Source organism: Tasmannia lanceolata, unplaced genomic scaffold (assembly GCF_043159265.1).
Source record: "Tasmannia lanceolata isolate RefF3 unplaced genomic scaffold, GAP_Taslan_0.1 ptg000021l, whole genome shotgun sequence".
Lineage (NCBI taxonomy): Eukaryota > Viridiplantae > Streptophyta > Magnoliopsida > Canellales > Winteraceae > Tasmannia > Tasmannia lanceolata.
Genome location: NW_027518698.1, coordinates 5,871,274 through 5,892,360, shown reverse-complemented (window position 1 = coordinate 5,892,360; position 21,087 = coordinate 5,871,274). Strand labels below are relative to the sequence as shown.

Below are 21,087 nucleotides of genomic sequence, written 5' to 3'. Positions count from 1 at the left end.
TTTTTTTTTTAAATATACATATTCCTTTCCTTGTTTTCAAGGAAAAATTGCAAAACTATATTAAACCTTGGAAGCTTATTTTCCATCTAAAATTTTTTCCATAGAAATTTTTATTTTCCATAATTTTCTTTCCCCTAGATCCAAGTATCCAACCAACAATAGAAGAGAGTAAAGTTTTCTCCCTATGCCATGCCATCGAGGGTGGACCCATAAGTAGTAGGCCTCATGTCAAAAAGTGTATTTGGACCAGAATACAACTAGTTATAATACATATTACAACTTTTCTTTCAGAAAAAAAGGACTCGCTGGTACTCACGGAGAGAAGATCCACCGTCTTTCTAGCGTCCCGTACTCACGTTCCAATGGAGGATGACAGGTGTCTGCTTACATTTTCTTCTATTCTCTCTTCACATTCCGGCTTTTCTGTTCTTTCAATGAAGTCATTCTGTTCTTTCAAAGGAATCACCCATGCATCAAAACTCTTAAACATATCTGTGGGTTTTGGGTTTTAATTTTTATTGGAATTTTTGAATTGCTTAGGTTAGTCTCCAATGACTTCATGAAGAAATGAATAGCACTCTTTCTCTTTTTGACTGACTATTAACCTCTAGTAAAGTGGAAATAATGATTAAACATGTGAAATCCGACAGGAAATAGAAGGAAAGCAAAAACAATGCCATGGGCAGAGAAACCCCAAACCGTGTATGCCACTTTTCCATATCATAAAATTACATAGCATGTCTCCCTCTCATTAATTTTATGGAGAACACCCTATAGTAGAAGCCCACATCTACTTTTGTCTTAGATGCATGAAATATTAGAAATATTCAATCCCTACTCTTATCTAACCAGAGGTTTATGCTTGACAGAAGTGAGAAAATCTTTTAGTTTCTAGTACTAAACTAATTCTTATTATTCATCAAGGAAAGCATATTTTCAAAAGATAGAACAAACTTTCTAATCTAATTTGGGCTAGGCTCAATCCCTCTGGTGTGTGTGGCACTCGACGATGCTTCTTAGCACTCCCCCTCAACATTAACTCCTTATTAATCATGCCAAGTTGCTGCCTGAATTTCGCTCACGTAATGGGTGATTGTCCTTGCTACACCCCTTCTCTCTGTCTCGTTTTGGTAATTTTTCAATACGCCCCCGAAGGCCCCAACCCATTTTCCTCCTTTGATTTTTTGCTTTATTGACCGAATACTTCCCATCAATGGAAAACCTCTCTCCACATGTTTTCATGTGTCGAAGAATTGGCGCTTTCTTTTCCGACTTTTCTTTGAGGCAGTTTTTGAATTTAAAAGCCCTCCCTTTGTCATACATTTTTTCCAAAGGATTGCCGCATATGCCACCAGCTCCTCCGCTTGCCTGATTTTTTCATTGATCTGAACCTATGACCATCCTTGCTGCCCGGTGCCGTTTTTGCCTGGTTTGATGCTCAACTAACATCCTTATCACTTTTCTCTATTATGCCTTCCCTGTTACGTCTTCTTCAATCTCCACCGTTAATCTGATGTACCACTTCTGAGAAAGGTTTTAAATTTCGGTTTCACATTCGGTCGGCATGGAAACAAAAATATTTTTGTTGCGGTTGAAAATTTTAGTAGAAATCTTGTAAAATCACTGAAACGTATGGAAACATATGCAAATGATGAAATTTTAGGATGGAATTTTGGAAAATGCTAGAATAAGCATAAATACATACTTAGAAACCATCACATAAGCAAGAAAACCATCCACAGTGGCTTAATCACATCGAACATCTAGTGACATGCGGCTAATTTGGAAAAAAAAACATCTAGTGACATGCATTGTCGCACATGTCTGGAACATTAAAATCAATAAAGGAGTACAAGGTAATTAAGTATAAGAAAGTAGAATGACAATCATCCCTCCCAGGAACCCAACTCTATATCAATACCACATAGAGTTATGAGGTGATATTAGTCCCATGACGATCTGACATCCCATGCATAAGAAACAATTACTTTGCTGTGCAGTCCAATGTTGCTCGTACAAATATGATTCTCTACATTAATGAAATGAAATGAAATGCAAAGTAAAATAGCATAAAAAAACATTTCTCCTTTGTATAGATGCAAGCGAGATGGTGGACCATCTTCTTTTACATTGTAGGAAGGCTCGCTTGGTGTGGAGTTAAATCCTCCAGAGATTTGCTTGAGCTTGGTCTTTCCTGCCACGGCTTTTTTATAGAAAGTTAGAAGCGGTGCCTAGATCTCTCTCTAAGTTTAGATTCACCTCAGCTTATGATCTTTGATACGATTGGAAGGAGATATGTAACAGTGATGAGGCTTCTAGTCGGGTGGAACCTCAATGGAGCCCTCCTCCTTGTTTATTTCTTAAACTTAACTTTGATGTATCTAGTTTGGGAATTCCGGGTCCATCTGGGATTGGTGGTCTTCTTAGAGACAAAGGAGGGGCGACGATGTAGGCCTTCTCTTGGCCAATTGGATGTGTCGATTCTAACGAGGCAGAAATTAAAGTAGCGCTTCAGGGCATTAGATTTCTTGAGTCTCAGGATTTATCGAAAGTTATAGTGGAGGGCTATGATTTGTGGACACGGACATGGGTGTCGCATGTCGACACGGACACAGAGTGTCGGACACGGCGACCTCCCAAAATTCAGAAACGGGGACACGGCTACCAATAAGGACATCGCTACCAAAATGGGGGACATGGCTATATATTCACACATAATAAATAAGAAATGTTGGCAATGATCCATAGAACTACTAAATATCATCAGATAATATTATAATGCCAACATGTTTCTGTCATGCTAGTGAAGCATTCTACCGACTTATTTAAATGACTAGACCGTGCAAAATTAATGGGACCTTTGTACACTTAAAGAAGAAGTTTATGAAGATTGTAGAGTATTATAGAATGATTCTTAGATATGAAAATGGATTAACATGTTTTGATAGTTTGATTTGATTTCACTTACGGATATGGCCTGTTATTATTTAAACACAAGTGAAAGGCTATTACAGTTCCCAAAAATGATAGGTCTGGTAGCAGGTACTTTTTAATGTAGAAGAGGTATATATCCCTTTATTTTTAAAACAAGTAAAATAATTAAATAAGTCTCCCTTTATGTTTAAAACAAGTAAAATAATTAAATAAGTCTAGAAAATCATCACATGGATAATAGATCACTCAACATATGCCTACTAAGCCTATTTTACTCATCTAGATTTTAATAGCTATGAATACGATTGATTTGAAGAGTACTGTTGCTGGGATGGAGTTGTGAGCGCGGCTCTTGAGTTCTTTGACTTTTTACCCCCTCGAGTGGCTTTTGTGTTTGTCTTCTCTCTGCTATTCCCACTCTTCTCTTGTATTGCTCTTCTTTTTGCTGTCTAGCTCCGTCAGTTTTGTTTTTTTTTTCTCTCTTTTTAATGAGATTCAACCATTTAAAAAAAAAAAAAAAAACCAAACATTTCCCCTTTCTATGCTTAGTCAGAAACTCATCATTTGTATGATGCTCAGGTTTTGAAATTTGAAATTCTCATGACTCCGCATTGAAATGAAAATTGGTCCCACCTTCGATTCAACTAGGATGGGCCCACAAAGCATGTTGACAAAGATAAGAAATCGTAAATATTTTTCTTCCTTTGCAATTGGTATTAATACCATCTATAAATGCAACAAAATCAAAGTTTAAAAAACAAGGCCATAGTAAAAACTAAAAAGGTTCCGAACTGAAAAATAAGGCCTTAGTAAAAACAAATCAGAGATACATGCTTTAAGGAAAAAAATTCCATAGGAAAGCAGGGATAAACATGTTTTTTGATTTGCAGTTTTTTTTTTTTTTTTTTTCGATTTACAGCAGATTATGGCAGAGTTTTTGTCTCGAGAAAAACAACATTATACACTGTAAATCAGAATTTCTCTACATTTTTTTGTCGCTTCGATCATTTCGGTCGAATACTCGAATTTTGATCAAAATTTTGACCGAAATAATGAATCAGATCTAATTAATTTAGATTTCGTTTTGGCAGTGAAAATTTAGAACCATCCCTTTGGGTTCTTCCCTCATTCGCCATGCCATCAATCCCGCTGGTGGGGCATGTGTCATGTTCAACCTTTTTCCATCCCTGGATGCTACTTCCGTATTTTCCTCCCTCTCTTCTTTCATTTGTGCATCCACATCAACATACACACCTTCTACCTTCTAGAATCTATTGGCTTCAGATTTATATTTATTTTTATCGTTCCATACCCTAGAAAGCTCGCATACTCCGTCTGTTGGTCGATCTCCACAACATCCCGCAATCCCTGTAGCTTGAATGTTTTGTTTCTCCATGCATTCACTGGTGCGTTTCTAAATGTCAGTCACTTCTCTTTTTTCTTGTGGACGCTGGTTGATCATCTTCTTAAGCCCCAAAATAGATTGTCTCCCCTTTACTATTTCTCCATTAAAGCGTTCATCACCTCTTTTTATCCATGGAAAATTAACAAAAATAAATCTTCCTCATATCCTCCTATTTATAGTAACTCATTCCCCTTCTCATATGTATTATTCTATCTTTGCTGACGTCAAATATCTGCAGAAAAACCTTCTATGCTGCTCTGCTATTTTTTTGTCCACCATCTCGCTTCCCATCAGTCTTGTGAAAGAACATAGAGCTCTGCCACCGCTTGGCCACCATATTCGTTTCCCAATCGATTTAGGAAATATATACTGGTGGAATCCATTTCCTGATTTTTTTAGAGTTCCAATGGATTAGTTTTGCATCCCCTTCCTTCTTCCATCCTCGCCTCCTGGCTCCATACCCTTCCTCTCTTTTGCTACCACTACTCAGGTTTCCTTCCTTTTTTATTTTTATTGATAGTGTACCTTCTGTCCTTTGTTTGTTTTTGTACCTCTCTTCTCTCTCTCTCTCTTTCCCTCTTCCTCCATATGAGGTTTGCACCTCCAGTACAACTTCCTCTACTTGAATTTCACGTAGCCTCAGTTGCTACATTTCCAATCCCCTTCTCTACACCCCGTTTTGTTTTGTTTTCTTTTTTTTGGTCTTCTTCTAGGTGAGGCTTGCATCTTTTGCAAAATTTTCTCCTTCGAAAATTCCAATATTCGTAGTCGATGCAATCCCAATTGCCTCTCGCATCACTCTCTTATTCACCATCAATTTCGCTCCTACAAGTCACAACCAAATTGTCTTTGAGATCTCAAACCGTCAATATGCCGATGATACTCTCCGTGTCTAGAATGGTGAAGTTTGGGTTCCAGCCATTCATCCTTGATCACTCATCCGGTGCGGGATACATGAGTATCCTCGACCATGACCGGAGCCCTCATTCACGACCTCGACCATTTGTCCATATGAGTTTGTGTTGGATGAGTAGAACATCTCAATGGTGTCCTAAGAAGTTGGGTTGGGTGTGAGAGGCTTGGATGAGGTTGCAAAAGCTTGGTGGCAGACATTTACCCATCGTGTTGAAGAAGCAACACTCCTAGCTCGACAAATGTAGGGAAAACTAAAGGAGAGAGGATTGAAGTAGCTAGCATGGTGTAGTCATCACCAAGGCCCTTTAGAGTATATCTAATCAGAAGCCTCGTTCACGGTCTCGACCATGTCCTCGTCCATATGAGTTTGTGTTGGGCGAATACAACAAATGAAAGGTGTCCTGAGAAGCTGGGTTGGATGTGTGATGCTTTGATGAGGTTGCAGAAGCCTTGGTGGTACGTCAATGCATCACGTTGAAGAGTCAACACTCGAAGCTCCGAAAATGTAGGGAAAGCTAAGGGAATGAGGATTGATATGGTGAGCATGATGTAGCCATTACCATGGCCCTTTAGAGTATCGATTATCCACGGGTTTTTGAATGGCTGCAAACTAGTCAAAGATTCCCTTAATTGTTGCAAGATATTCCTAAATGGTTGATTTATCCTTTTTACTATTTTTTTTCTTTTTGCAATTCAACTCGCAATTGTGCAATGCATGCACTATTCATAGTTGAAAGCATCTAAATCTTTCAAATTTTTTTTAGTTAAAGTGACATCACACACTTGAGATAGATCCTCGAAGGTGTATAATTAATCCAGAAGATGATAAGCTGATATTTGATCACCAAGAATCAAATTCTGGTTTTTTCTCCTAGCGAGAAGTGGAAGTGCCCTTAGATCTGCCATCACTTGATTTTCCCTCAATCTTCCCACTAGTCTTTTCTACTTTTATCAATTCTTCTATGGGGTATGACTAGACCCTCAAGTCGATCCAGGATCCCATGGGTACGAAATAACATGAAGTAGATGACTTTTCCAGAGTAGAAAATTTGTCATGTGGAAGTCTAATTGTAAATTTTTTTTTAAAATGAAAAAAATATATCAGATTGGGCTGGGGGGTGTGGAAGAGAAAGATTTCATGATATATGGAAGGGGTTGGAGAAAAGAGTGGAGAGAGGTCTAAGGTGAAGGATAAAAATCGAGTGAATAGAGGAAGGAGTGTGTTCAAGGTGTAGAGGAAAATGAGGTATATGGAATGGAGAGGGTGCTCAATGATGGAAATGCCATGTTGGAGCACTCTTGGTGATTGGGGTTTCTAGATTTTGTAAGGGAAGGGGAAGACTTTCGTGGGTTGTGCTAACATGCTCTTAATTTTTATGAGGTGGGTGCTTGCTAAAATGCCCAAACTTAAGTGAAAGTGGGCCCTCTTTTTGTTTAGAGAGAAGAACTTAAGTGACTTCTTGACATGCACCTCACTTAACTGATGGTCAAGTTTGCAAGAAAAAAGAAGGAAAGTTAGAAGAGGGAGAAGAGAAACCATAAGAAATGGATGACTTGAAACCTGATGTGAATCAATGACAACCAAGATAAAAAGAGAAAGAATAGATAATCATGATTAAGATACAAAAAGACCAAGATCAAGAAGGAAAGAAGGATAATTGGGATAGAAAGAGATGCAGTTTATGAACCCAACCAAAATGAGTGAAGAAGGAAGGAGCGAAATGAGAAAGAGACATTGAAGAAAGAGAGTAGAGGATAGAAGAAGAAATTGAAAGAAGAGTTTATGTGTAGAAAGAAGAGCGGTTTATAAACCCAACCGGGAAGCGTGAGAAATGTGATGGGAGAAAAGATAAGGAGAAGATAAACAAAGAGAGAGATGAGTTTAGGGATAGAAACTGACCTAATATGAAGCATTACATTTCAAAAAGGCATTTCATCCACACGAGAGAGAGAGAGAGAGAGAGAGAGAGAGAGAGAGAGAGAGAGAGAGAGAGAGATTCAAATCTATATTCCATTGAATAGAATTCCAGAAAAGTGCCTTGAGGCCACACACGCACACACACACACACACACACACACACACACACACATATATATATATATATATATATATATATATATATATAGGAAAATGATTGTGAGCTTCAAGCTCATATAACTTATATGAGCTTGAGGGCCCAAACACATGGGTCTCACATTTTTTGTGGTGATCCAAACCACTCATTTGCAAGGCCCCATCATAGATAGGGTGTGTACCAAAAATCAGCTACATTGGATCATCCTAACCCCTCCAAAAGCTGAGGACAAAAATGGGTAGATTTGTGGCAAACGGTGTCTGTCCATTTTGCCCTCCACTTTTGGATGGGTTAGGATGATCCTATGGAGCTGATTCTTTGTACACACCCTATCTATGTAAGGGCCTTTCAAATGAATGCTTTGGATCATCCTAACAATTTGGGCCCACATGTGTTTGGGCCCTCAAGCTCATATAAGCTAGATGAGCTTCAAGCTCACAATCATTTTCCTCATATATATATATATATATATATATATAGGGGAAAGTGATTGTGAGCGGCCCCTCATATAAGCTTATATGAGGTGACTGCTAAAAACATGGTGGGCCCACATTTTTGGGGTGATCCGAACCGGTCATTTGATAGGCCCTGACGTAGATAGGGGGTGCCCAAAAAATCAACTCCATAGGATCATCCCAATGCTTCGAACTGTGGAGGTGAAAGAGAGGAAAATGGGCGGGTATAAATTTGCCCACTTACCCGTCCATCCCCCCTCTTTCACATCCACAGTACGAAGGGTTGGGATGATCCTATTGAGCTGATTTTTTTGGCACCCCCTATCTACGTCAGGGCCTATCAAATGACCGGTTCGGATCACCCCAAAAATGTGGGCCCACCATGTTTTTAGTGGTCACCTCATATAAGCTTATATGAGGGGCCGCTCACAATCACTTTCCCCATATATATATAACAAAAGAGAGAACTAGAAAGTTCTAAAACCCTAAACAAAAAAAATGCACTTTTGGACTAAAATACCGTCTAATAACTTATAATTTTCGTAATACATGTGTAGGGCCTATTTAAACATTCGTCATTTAAAGAACTTAAGTGATTTCGATGGACTTAAAAACACCTAATGGGCTTAAAAACACTTGAAAGACACATAAAAATTAGAATAAGGGCCATAGGATGGTCCCCATCATACTCCTCCGATTGAAAAGATTCGACCCCTGCCAACCCAGACTTGAAACTAGAGATTGACTTAAGGAAAGTGGCCCATTGAACATGTGCCATACCCGAACTACTCAAGTTAGCCCCTTACTGCCTGATCTACGACTAGGACCAGACCCTTGCTTAAACAAACAAGCCACCACATGTTGGGTGGTTTGAGAGCCGTGTGATGGGTGACTATCCCGCATGGTTTGGAGAGCGCTTGTAGTCTGCGCTGGTGAATGGAAGCCCCTCTATCAAGCAAGAAAGAAGTGGCTCTTCCCATGGGGAAGTCACCATTGACTCTGACTGGAAGTCCCTTTGGAATTGATTTCACTTCACCTCAGCATCTAGGATGATAAAGCATCTCTAGCCCGTATCTTTTTGCAGCTACTCGAATTGGAAGAAAACAGCTTCAAAACAACAAGTCAAAGATACGTCATAAAGCAGAATGTCCTAAAGTCACTTACCTACTGAAAAGGTTTCACTGATAAGGTTCCCTTCCTACTTGATCGGTTAACGTCTCTTCCTCCCTCCGGTCGCCTCCCCACCATGGCCACATAAAATAAGGGTTTGTTTGCAGACTAGCTAGCATGAGCGGGAGGAGTCTACGGCAACCAATACTTATCCAATGAAATTGCCGATTGCTACAGACTTGGACTGAGAAATTGAAGTGAAGACCTCAGGCCTTGGGGGCCTAATTGCATTTGAAAGCAGCGCTAGAAAGCCTATAAGAGCTGTAAATATATGGATTGGCATGATGGTGGGAATTTGTCAACTCCTCGCACAATCTGCAAACAGTAGGCCTTTCCAGCAGACTACGTATTTCCAATGTACACGATGTTTTGGATAATTGTGTTGTTGGTATGAAGTAAAGTAATCACACGTTTCGCCTCCGATGTACACCTGTACAGTGACAACATAGGTAGAAAAATTCTAAATCTTCCGTCTCCTTAGATATGTATACGTTCACTCATGCGTTCCGGATTAAGTAGTAAAATTTGGTAGGGATCCAAACTCCATGATCAATGAATTTGTTGGTATGATCTGAGGCTCTTGATGACTATGCCAAACGACTTTTTGCTTCCAAGTCTGCCGACTGATAGTTGTTTCCCTTTTAGCCATCAGGTAGTGTTCATGAGCTAACTTTTGGAACAATCAACTCTGAAGAATAATTGTCGCTTTCGGGATCCTTAAGTAATCTGAGAGAGCCACATACTGCCGGAATTGTCGTTGGATGGCTAGTTTTGCTTTTCTCTGCCGCTTGTTGTCGAGCACTTTCCGCGCTGTCAATCCTTGTACACAAGCCTGGATCCGGATGACTAATGTAACTTTTCTCTTGTACCCTTGTTTGGCCAGGTATATTTCCCAAGTTTTCTGGATCTTCAGGTAAATAGATAATTTTCTCGTTACATTTTTGCTTTAGTGCTAGCCACCACTCTAAGGCACGCCCGACCATAGTTTTTTTTATGGGTAAGCTGGGGTTAGGCATGGACCCCTACCGGTGTATTCAACAGAAAAAATATACAATATAGAGGCAAGGCCAAAAAAGAAATAAGATTACAATTGAATATAAACTTTCCCTTGGCTACCATTCTGACCATGTCGAGGAGCTCCGGGGTAGAGTGAGAGACATTGTGCCCCTTAAAAGGATTGTTCCTCTTCGAGAGAAAGTCAGCGACCATGTTGGCTTCTCTCCAGATGTGGCTAATTCTCCATGCTTTGAATTTCTTTAGGGATTGAGAGATTTGATGTAATTTGCCGAGTTGTTTCCATGGGGGGTGGTTCTTGCTGTTAATGGTCTTAACCGCAACTTTGGAGTCGGATTCTTACCAAATCCGCCGGTCTGTGAAAGAGGATGCCACCTCGATTCGCTGTTGGATAGCTAGGATTTCCAGCTAAAAAATCTCTTCCTTCTCAACATTCTTGGAGAACATTACAACGACCTCACCTTTGCTGTTTCTAGTGATACCTCCAACACCTCCACCATCTTGGTCAAGAGATGCGTCTGTGTTGACCTTGATTTCATCTTCATCAGGAAGTATCCACTTAACTTCATTAGGAATCTGTTCTTTTGGTCAGAATTTATAGCCAAAAAGAGAGGCCACACGCCGGTTTGTCAAGCCATTGTCATCGAGATCATTGATTTTGATTTTTGCCTCCGAGAGCACTTCTCTAAGAATCTGGTCGAGCCATTGTCACTCGACCAGAGTTGTCCCGGTAATGAAAATCATTTGGTCATTGTTCGGATTATTCTGCCATAAATTGGACTCCAATGCTTTTACGCTATCAAGACATTCCTTTTCAATAAATCCATAAAATTATGGTATGCCTCTAATCCTCATAGTATATTGATTTCAATCTTCCCATCATATTCCTGATATCCCAAGTAGCTATTCGAAGATGGCTCTGATACCAAATTGATGTGAATCAATGACAACCAAGAGAAAAAAAGAGAATAAATAATCAATATCAATATTAAGATCAAGGAAGATCAAGATCAAGAAAGAAGGATAATGGGGATAGAAAGAGATGCGGTTTATGAACCCAATCGCAAAGGGTGAAGAAGGAGAGAGGAAAAAGAAGGGAAAAGAGAAAGAGAGACTTAAGAAAGAGACAAGAATTGAGAGAAGAAGAAATTGAAAGAAGAGTTTAGGGGTAGAAAGGAGAGCAATTTATGAAATCCAATCGAGAAGGGTGATAAAAGTTAAAGGAGAAAAGATAAGAAGATAAAGAATGAGAGAAATATGAGTTTAGGGATAGAAAATTGACCTAATATGAAGCATTACACATCAAAAGGCATTAAATCCTCACAAGAGAGAGAAAACTTCAAATCTTTATTCATTCCATTGCATACCATTCTAGAAAAGTGGCCCGATGGAACATGTGTTTAAAAAAAAAGAGAACTAGAAAGTTATAAAACGTTAAAAAAAAAACGCTTTTGGACTAAAATACTGTCTAATGATTTAATGATTGAAAATTTTCGTAATACAAGTGTGGGACCTATTTAAAACACTTATGTAACAAACTTAAGCAATTTTGATGGAAAAAGACCAAGGTACCCCTCTTATAACTTAATGGGCTTAAAAACACCTAAAAGACTTAAAACTTAGAATATGGGCCATTGGATGGTCCCCATTACAACCCTAGAAGAACAGTGGTGATTATGAGGGAGAGAGGAGAAAGTGCTATGACTAAGGAGAAGAGATTCTCATTTTTGCGATGGAATTTGGAATAGAGAAAAATAGAGAAGAAGATGAATGTCGAATGAAGAGAGTGATGGGATAGGAGACAAATAAACAAAGATGTGCCTTTTTAGAGAGATTAAAGAATGCAAAGGCCCTTGGATCTTGAGCATTATATTTTGGAACGTCATATATGTTTATGAATTTTCCCATCATGAGGTTAGAGTTTAGTTTATAAAAGAAGAGAGGTTAGAATTTATTTTTAAGGTAATTTCAAACAATGCGTAGCGATTATATTTTGACTTTGTGCTGTTTGATCTTTCTTAATCTAAGCTATACTTGAGTAAACTAAGTTATACCTATGAATTCCTTAATTTTTTTTGATTGGACAAGTTGTCGATTTTACCTCGTTCCGTTTGAAATTATAACATTTGATGACTTCCTAGGTTAAATTCCCCGAGCTCTTCTGCAGTCGCACTTGAAGTTCTAGGCCATCAGTTGCAGTTTTGTCAGGTACTAACTTCTTTTTTGGGGGTTCTAATAAATGCATTCTATAAATTGTTAAAGTAATTTGAGTCTTTGAAATGTCAGGATGAAATATCTAACATTGGGTTAATGCGAAATATAGCCTTTTGACTTTATATTTTCTTTTGTAGTAGGTCTATAGCCTTTTGATGCTATATTTTCTTTTGTGGTAGGTCTAAATTTGGTTTTAGAAGATAATTTGGTGAAATTGACTGTCAATATTATTATTATAATAGAGCTGGTTATAGATCTATCAGGGTGCTGTGAAGGGATTCACGAAGATCTAGGAAGGATTGTGGGGAATTTTGCAAAGAAAATGTTCATGATAACGGAAAATTGAAGGAAGGAAAACATGCATGACTGGTTATGTTTATTGTAAAGTTTCTATCTGGTTGGGAGTGCCCACTCTAGTGCTCATTGAAATGTTGTAATACAGGGGGATTACTCGTCCCTCTTGTTCCTCTAATTTTAATGAAATATGTCAATTTTCAAAAAACAAATTATTATTATCAATTTGCATGTACAAATTTATGAAGTAATCATAATGTTTTCAATTTTAGTTTGTAAATTTCTTCTTTTCTAGCAAATACAATGTGCACGTGTTTTTGTTACTTAATTTGAGTGGATGAGATACTATAGTAAAGAAAAATTAAATCATTTGCATGGGTAGGTCTGTGATGGGTTGGGCCAGCTTGTCATGGGTTATCTGGTTGATCATCCAATTTCATCGGCTCAACTTGGATCCATAATCTAGATTTGATTTGTTAACTCCACAAAGTTTAGGACTTGGTATGTGGCCCACTGGACATCTATATGTGAAACTAATCGGACTTGGTTTGTTCAAATTCGGTCTAACCATTAGATATATGCAAAAAGATTAAGATACCCATCATTCACCCTTTTTCTTTCTCTTGAAGATTCTTCGATTCAACATATGTCTCCCCTTTGCTCTCTTCAAGCTCTCTTCAATTGTAGATGACACCTTACATTATATTGGAGCATTTTTCGAGCTTCCAATGTGCGATGCTTCTTCGTAGAGTTACATTTGATGTCGTGGCTGTTGTTTTCTTTGACAAATTGATATGGATTTTGTGGGATTCATGATTGCCATTTCTGTGGGGAGAGCTTTGCACCTTTGATGGATCCAGTGAAAGGGTTTTAGACAGTTTTGTGATGGGAATGGAAGAAGAATTTATCAGACATTTGGCTACTCCCAAGCAAAGGACCACAATGGAGATGAATGTAGAAGTAGTTCACAAAATTTTAGTTACAGTACATAATATTTTTAGAGAGGAGTGTCACATTCCTCTTAATGATGGTTTGATGAAACCATCGAGGGGCTTTGTAAAAGCTTTTGGTCATCCTACCTTGGAGAATGCCATTAGAAGTGCCTTGAACCTTGAATCTTTGACATCTCTTGTTTTTAGCATCGCCACCGCTTAAATCTAGCCAAATGAGGCCATTCCAAAGAAGAATTCATTCACAAAAAGGAGCCATCCGCTCAAAGGATAAATATTCCCACAGAGCAGAATTGTCCTTAGAAAGAACCCCAGGATTTGCATAATCTAGAACGAGGAACGATGATGAACACAGTGAGCTTAGAAAGAGAAAAATGATTTTTCATTATAAAATGCATAGGGACCTAAGTCAATGATGGGAAGGGCCAAATTCATTATACTGAGGTGTTGTTAGATGCAGAAGAGTCTAAAAAGGAGCGTTTTTAGAGGAGCATGAATTTGAGGACTCGTCACAAGAAGCCCAAGAAATCCCCATACTCGGGCACATTAGATACATGGAGTAGCGCGGACAAATATCTCACTATTAAAGTGATAAGTTTTGGGAGAGAAAATGCTAGTGTTGATTGATGGTGAGGCAGCCTACAATTATGTTAAAGAGAGTTTTTGTGGCCAAAAGGGGCTAAAATTAGACACATTTTGAGGCTTCAATGTTGCTACAAGAAAACATTGAAACCTCACAATTGGTAATTATTGAATAACCTTTCCAATCAAGAGGAATAGTTCGCCTTTCCCTGTCTCTGAATGTCAAATGCCATTAATTCCAAGATGGATGGAGGACTAGAGAAGTAGAATGCCCGGATAATCAATCAATCTGTGTCAACTGAGCCGATTCAAGAGCCCTTACCTTTCATTTGATATTGGGGTTCAACTCCTCATTAATCTTTCCCTTCGGGCAACTCTTCCTTCATCTCACATTTAGCTTGTAACTTTTCCGCTAAGGCAAAACACGTTTTTACAATTCAATGACCTTGGTCTTCACTTTCTTTTGATTCCAAACTTGTAAACATAGATGTGTTCCTCATCTTAAGTGAATTGATAAATTCTTTGGCTGTTGTTTACCTTCAAAATCCATCATCTCTACCTTCATATACCTCTCTTCTTCAACTGTACATGTTTAGGAGCTTCTTCCTCTTCATCCGGATCTCCACGCAAAGCATGACCATGAAAGGGCTTTAATCTGAATCATCAGAAGCATGAGTGATTTCATCTTGTTGCTGAAACTTGTAGTGATAAGTCACTGCAGCAATTTCTAGATTTGTTTCTGTAGGTTTTCAATCTCTTCATCCTTGGCATCAAGTGGAGGGTTCATGCAAATTCCCCTGCATTGGCCTCTTGTAATGACCATGAAGTGTTGATTTCATAATAACTGTAATAACCCTAGGCTCTGATACTAACTGATGCAGATCTATGTACAGATTATGTGAATAATCGTACCAAGCATAGTTACCGGAAACTTCTTAGTTGGATGCATGGTTTTAAATTTTGACTGAAATCCGAAATTTCGGATTTCGGTCAAGACCGAATCTGAAACGTTCCGAAACCGAAATTGGCGAAATGGAAATTTTGGCCGAAATTTTGGAAATTTCGGTGAAATTTGAATAAAAATATTAATTTTTATTCCTGTCCCAAATTTCAGCCGAAACCCAAAAAATCAACATTTCGTGCGTCTTTACCAAATTTCGGGATTTCGGCAAGGTCCGAAATTTATGCCGAAACCGAAATTTCAAACCATGGTTGGATGGGAAGCTTGCTTCCCCGGAAACTCACTTCGGAAGCTAAGTTCTTCTCGCTTCCCAAATTTAGGGGATGCGTTTCCTCTTAATTAAGAGTGTGTTTCCTATTGAGGTGTTTATTTCTTCCCGAAAGAACATTTTCTCCTTTTGATAATGCTGAAGAAGTGTATTTAAAAAAAATAGCGCATAACACTTGAAAAATCATCTTTAGTTTCAAATGAAACTGCATGAAAATTTTCCCAATACTTAACATTAATATACGTGAATAAAACATATGAAACCATAAATTCCTAAAACTTTTAAATCTAATTAGTTGTGAAGTCTTCTTTTCTACTTGCAATCCTTCCCTATATTGACCCATTCCTCTTTCCTCCTTAACCGACAACGATCCTTCTTTTCCTATGTACTTCTTTTTCACTTCCAATGAGGCTTCGTACATGCATCATATTGATTTTCAATGAGACTTCCCAGACATCATCTCTTTACTTTCATTAGAACCTTTTGCTTCTTGCGTTTTCTCTTTTCTAAGCCCCTCGCATCCCGCTTTGGCTTCCGCATTGATTCTCGCACTCGCTCCCCACTCTGGCAACTATGGTACCAAGATTCCAAAAAAATAAAAAGAACAATGAAACTGAAAAATAGAGAAGAAAATACTCCCTCACCATAAAGCCATAAAATTTCAAAACCTGCAAATAAAATGGAAGAAGGAGATGATTTTGTCTTTTCTCAAAGTATTGAAATATCACATAATGGTTTTGTCATTTCTCAAATTATTGAAATATCACATATAAGTCTCCTTGCCCCCAACCTCTTCTATTTGAAAGAATTAATAACTCCATACATTTTCCATTCCTACGAGGCAAAGCAAACAACCCCCCCACCCCACTCCCCCCCCCAACACACACACACCCACCCACCCACACCCACGCCAAAAACCCTCATTACTAACTGAACAAAACAAAGTTCCGGAAATACCATCCACAAGTGATTTAAAAATGAAATGATTGAATTACCCCAAATTTAAGTGACTCAATAAAAAAACAATGACTGAACCGCCTTTAACTGACTGAACAAGTGATAAATAAACTTTATCAAAATTTTTAGAGGGCTTGAAGCCTCCCTTCCTTCTCCTTTTGCATGAATCCCTGTGGGCTTTGTAGGCCCACCTGCACATCAAAATAGAAGTATGATTGGAGGAGTAAAAACTTCATTGTTGTTCAAAGAAGAAAAATCATGTGAAAGATTTCATTAGAACTCATCTTGGAATACATTGTCTTTATTTTGTAAATCTGGTAAGTTTTATCTAAAAAAGAAGCTTAGCCAAGGCAAAGTAGAAAGTGATGACATTATGCTCACATGCAGTTCGAATACGAGGAAAAAACATGAAAAGAATACTTCTTTTGTTTGGACCTTTTTTGAAGCTTATGGGCCCACAGCTAGCTGATGACTTGTTACTTTTATTTTCTAAACTCCATTTGGATGTTGAACTTGTACCACATGTTTCTGTAGTTTGTCCTAATAGAAATGGATGTCAAATAATGTTTGGTGTTATTTGTTGTGTGCTAGGATCCAAACTCAAAGCATCTGGGTACGACAGTTTGGGATGCATCAATGGTATTTGTCAAATTTCTGGTAATATCTAAAATCCTTCAATTTCTTTTATTCATCATGATATGTTGATGTTTTTTTTCAGGAAAAAAGTTATCACAATGTTATATAGCATGCATTCACACTCTCACTTACGAACAAAATTGTAGTGTGATGATAATTACCTTTGGTTAGAAGAAACCACAAAACTTCTCTCTTCTGATTTTATATTTTTCTCTTTGTTTTCACAAAGGTATTGAGGTCTTGGGGATCTCATTGAAATTCTCTTGAACATCATTCAACTGTTGGACTGTAATGATGAACTAGCTAGATGAGATGCTATACATATACCGTGAAATTCAAACATTAGATTAATCCCATTTTCCTAGAATACCCTACTGCCTAGATTTTTGTTTTTTGAATGGTACCGTTTACTGTCTAGCTTAGTGTCACATCAGCATGGTTCTTCAATTTACATGTGATCAAAATGTTGATTCCCTTGAGAGATGTAGTTAGAATACATAAAAAAGCCAACAGTCATTAGAATCAATGTTTATAATCTTGGCAACTTGACTTGGAAGTCAGCTGGCTTATTTTTCTGCCTCCTGGGTTTTGGCCACATATATTAGGAAAGCTTTTCCAAATCGTTTCCTGAATACACAGACATAAATTTTTGCTTCTTGTTCTTTCCTTTTTGACACATATATGTGTGAACATGAGCTCAAAGCTCCTGTCTTTTGACCAATGTTTCAAGTATAATTTCTCCTCAAAATAAGAGGAATGTCAAATCTGAAGGACGCCCTTGCAAAAACCCAGCTGCGGGGGCACCCCATTGGATCCACGTCACCCAACCACATTTTTCATTCCTTCAAAAACCCAGCTGCAAGGGTCACCCCCCGAATCAGAGCAACGGCCAACGAATCTGCATACCAACAATGATCGAACAGAAGCGCCTCAGCAGGGAAACAACACGAATCAAGAACAAGATAGGCACACCAAAGGCGCGCATAACGAACAACAGGGGAGCACTATGAGTAGACATTAGCGGAACAACACTTCACCAATAGAAGAACTCCAACCATCAGAAAGGTGAGAAGAGCCAACAACCAACCAACAAACAGGGCGATGGAAAATCAGTCAATCACAACAATGATCAACAACTAGAGCTCAACAAAGAGGCGCACGGCAACCAACCAACGGCATCCAAACAACACGTCGCCTGGGGAAAGAACAACAAGGCCGAAAGCAACATAAACGACTGGGCATATAGCGGCCACCACCAACAAGGCCGAAAGCAACGCTAACGACCGGGCATATAGCCACCATCACCAACAAGGCCGAAAGCAACGCTAATGACATGACATATAGCCACCAACAACAACAGGGCCGAATGCAACGTAAATGACCGGGCATTTAGCCACCAACAACAGTAAGGCCGAATGCAATGCAAACGACCGGGCATATAGCCACCACCAACAACAAGGCCGAAGGAAATGCTAACGACCAGGCATATAGCCACCAACCACATGGATTGCAACGCAAACCACTACAATAACAACGAATGCGTAAAACTACGCAAGGCAACTGCACATGCATATAGCCACCAACAACGTGGATTGCAACGCAAACTACTACTACATCAACAAATGTGTGGAACTACTCTAAGCAACTACACTCACCATGTGGAAGCAACAGCAAACACGACTCGTAAAGCAAGTCAACCAACAACTAACTACAACAGCGGGGATCACAACCATGATCAACACAACCAACAAACCAACAACCAAACCAACAAACCAACAACCAAACCAACAACCAACAACCAATCACAAAAACGAGGAGGATCACAACCTTGAGCAACCCAACTAACAAACCAACAACCAACCCAATCAATGGTGATCATAAACTAACAACCAACCAACAAACAAAGAAACAATTAATAGGGCGCACAAACCACCAACCAAGTTCGAACAAGTCACCAACTAAACACCAACAAACAACCAACAAATCACCAACCGACCACTCACAAATAACCAACTAACATATCACTAACCAACCCACACATCAATATATGAAGGAGCCACCAACCGACCAACAAATCACCAACAAAGAAGGGTGAACATTATAAAAGGAATCATATCATGAAATACTAAGTGTGGACGGAAACAACAAAGAACACGAAGAAGAAACCAACCCACCAGTGAACGACCAACAAAGAAGAGGAAACTACATGCGGAAACGACAACAAGACAACACTAAGACAATAACCAGACAACAACAAACACCAACAACACACCACTCCATCCAAGGAACTATATGAGGCCTACAACACTCTCCCTCAAGTTGAGGCCGAAGGCCTTCAACTTGCAATGAAAAGAACACAGTCAAGGCACAGCTCTCTTAGACATATGATCAAACACTTGGTGTGTGCCTTGAAGAACAACACAAAGGCCATGAAATACAACGAATATAGAGAAGGAAAACAAAGAGTAGGATGGAGTGGATGAGGGGAGGAGACTCAAGAGAAATAAAGTGAGGATTTGAAAATGTTGAAAGAGTGTGTGAGCGTAGTTTAGTCATTACTTGTATTATGAGGGGTGTTTTAGTCTTTGTACAAGGTTGCCATACTTTGAGCCTATATATACATCATTTACATGGGAGGACTCCTCAGTGGAGAATCTCACCATCTTCTCCCTTGCTCTTCTTCTCCTTCTCTTACCTTATCCATTCTAACATGGTATCAGAGCAAAGATCTTGAAGGAAGGAAGAAAAAGAAGAAGAGTCCATCGTACTCCCATCTCTCTCTCTCTCTCTCTCTCTCTGTCTCTCTCTCTCTCTCTCGCACCTTCCTCTTGCGCAACCTTTTTGTTTTGTTTTTCCTATTTTGTTTCCCCTAAAATCTCCTGACAAATCCCTAAAATCTCTCCTACCCCGTCTCTCTCATATGCAACCCCCCTCTCTCCTGCCTTTTCCGTAAACCCATGACCCCTACTCCCTCTTCCAACAGTACATATCGCTGATCCTTTTATATTTTTTGTTTTTTCCATAAAACTCTCTTTCGCACTTGCACCTTGTTTTTGCCGTTAAACCCTTGTTCTTGGTTGCTGTAACCAAGGTTTAAAATTTCGGTTTTGGACCCTAGAAATTCGAAATTTCGACCGTATTCATTATTAAATTTTTGCCGAAATTACCTAAATTTCGGTGAAATATTAAATTAATATTAAAAAAAACAGATTTTTTGGGTCAAATTTCGGAAAAACCGAAATTTTGACTGAAATTCTGAAATTTCGGCCGAAATAAACGATCGTTTCGGTTTTGATTGATTTCGGTGTCGGTGATTTCGGTCCGAAATCCGAAATTTCGGTCGAAATTTAAAACCATGGCTGTAACCCCCCAAACTCACTTTTGGGTTGACGTCCTCATCCATCCTCCCATCCTCTCCATACAAAACCTTAATCTCTCATTTCTTTCTATTTTGAATTCCCATTTGGGAAGAAATCTTCTTCCCAAATCCCTTTTGGCATCCTTGAAACCCTAAATCTCCATCCAAAACCACAAATCCATCCATCCAAACCTTAAACAATTTCTTTTGGGTCCTACGCGCCGAATCTTTTCTTGTAAATACCATTTGTAGATCCATCCATCCTCCAAAACAAAAAAAGGACAAGAAAACCCAAAAAGAACCATTCTTGTATATTCTTTCTTGCTCCTTTCTTTTTCTTTTTTCTTGAAAGATGACAATTTTATTGATACTATGTACGATACAATGGGGACCAGGGGTCCCAACCTACATTACATAGAATCAATTAAGAACGGCTAGGAGCATACTTCTGGGCCAGAAAAAACGAAGAAAATCTACTAATCGTCCACTACAGCTAGGACCACCCATCCATAAACTGCCTTTCTACAGGAGCCTTCCATCCCGAATAACTGGACACACCACCAAGAGAGCCTTCCCAGCCCCCAGAGCCCAAAAAGCACATCCGGCAAAAAGTGCCATGGACCTCTCATGCAAGGCTTTCCCCAAAACAGATTTGTCATCACCCTTTAGAAGGTTATTCAGTTTGGTGATGTAGGCTAGCCATTGACATTGGAAATGATTCATCCATGCTATACTGAGTCCGGGGCTCTAGCAGATATACAACCCCAAAAACCTGGATCAGGACTTCTAGAAGAGCGCTGGATATCTGTCCTGCTTGTATCTTGCAGCAAACTCCTATCTTCATGTAGAGTCGATGATGCCTCCGCCCAACCGCAAGAGACAATCCCAAAGTTCTTACA

At 39.0% G+C, this 21,087-nt stretch overlaps 1 protein-coding gene across 1 annotated transcript in view; it reads left to right on the top strand.

The window, feature by feature from the left end:
* The first annotated feature begins 253 nt into the window (after window positions 1-253).
* Window positions 254-21,087, top strand: part of LOC143855512 (S-adenosyl-L-methionine-dependent methyltransferases superfamily protein) — a 60,507-nt gene continuing 39,673 nt past the window's right edge. Inside the window, exons 1-3 of the mRNA XM_077365657.1 lie at window positions 254-376; window positions 12,110-12,176; window positions 16,786-16,851. Of these exons, the coding sequence (XP_077221772.1) occupies window positions 363-376; window positions 12,110-12,176; window positions 16,786-16,851 (147 nt within the window). The 5' untranslated portion in view covers window positions 254-362. The remainder of the gene's footprint in view (window positions 377-12,109; window positions 12,177-16,785; window positions 16,852-21,087) is intronic.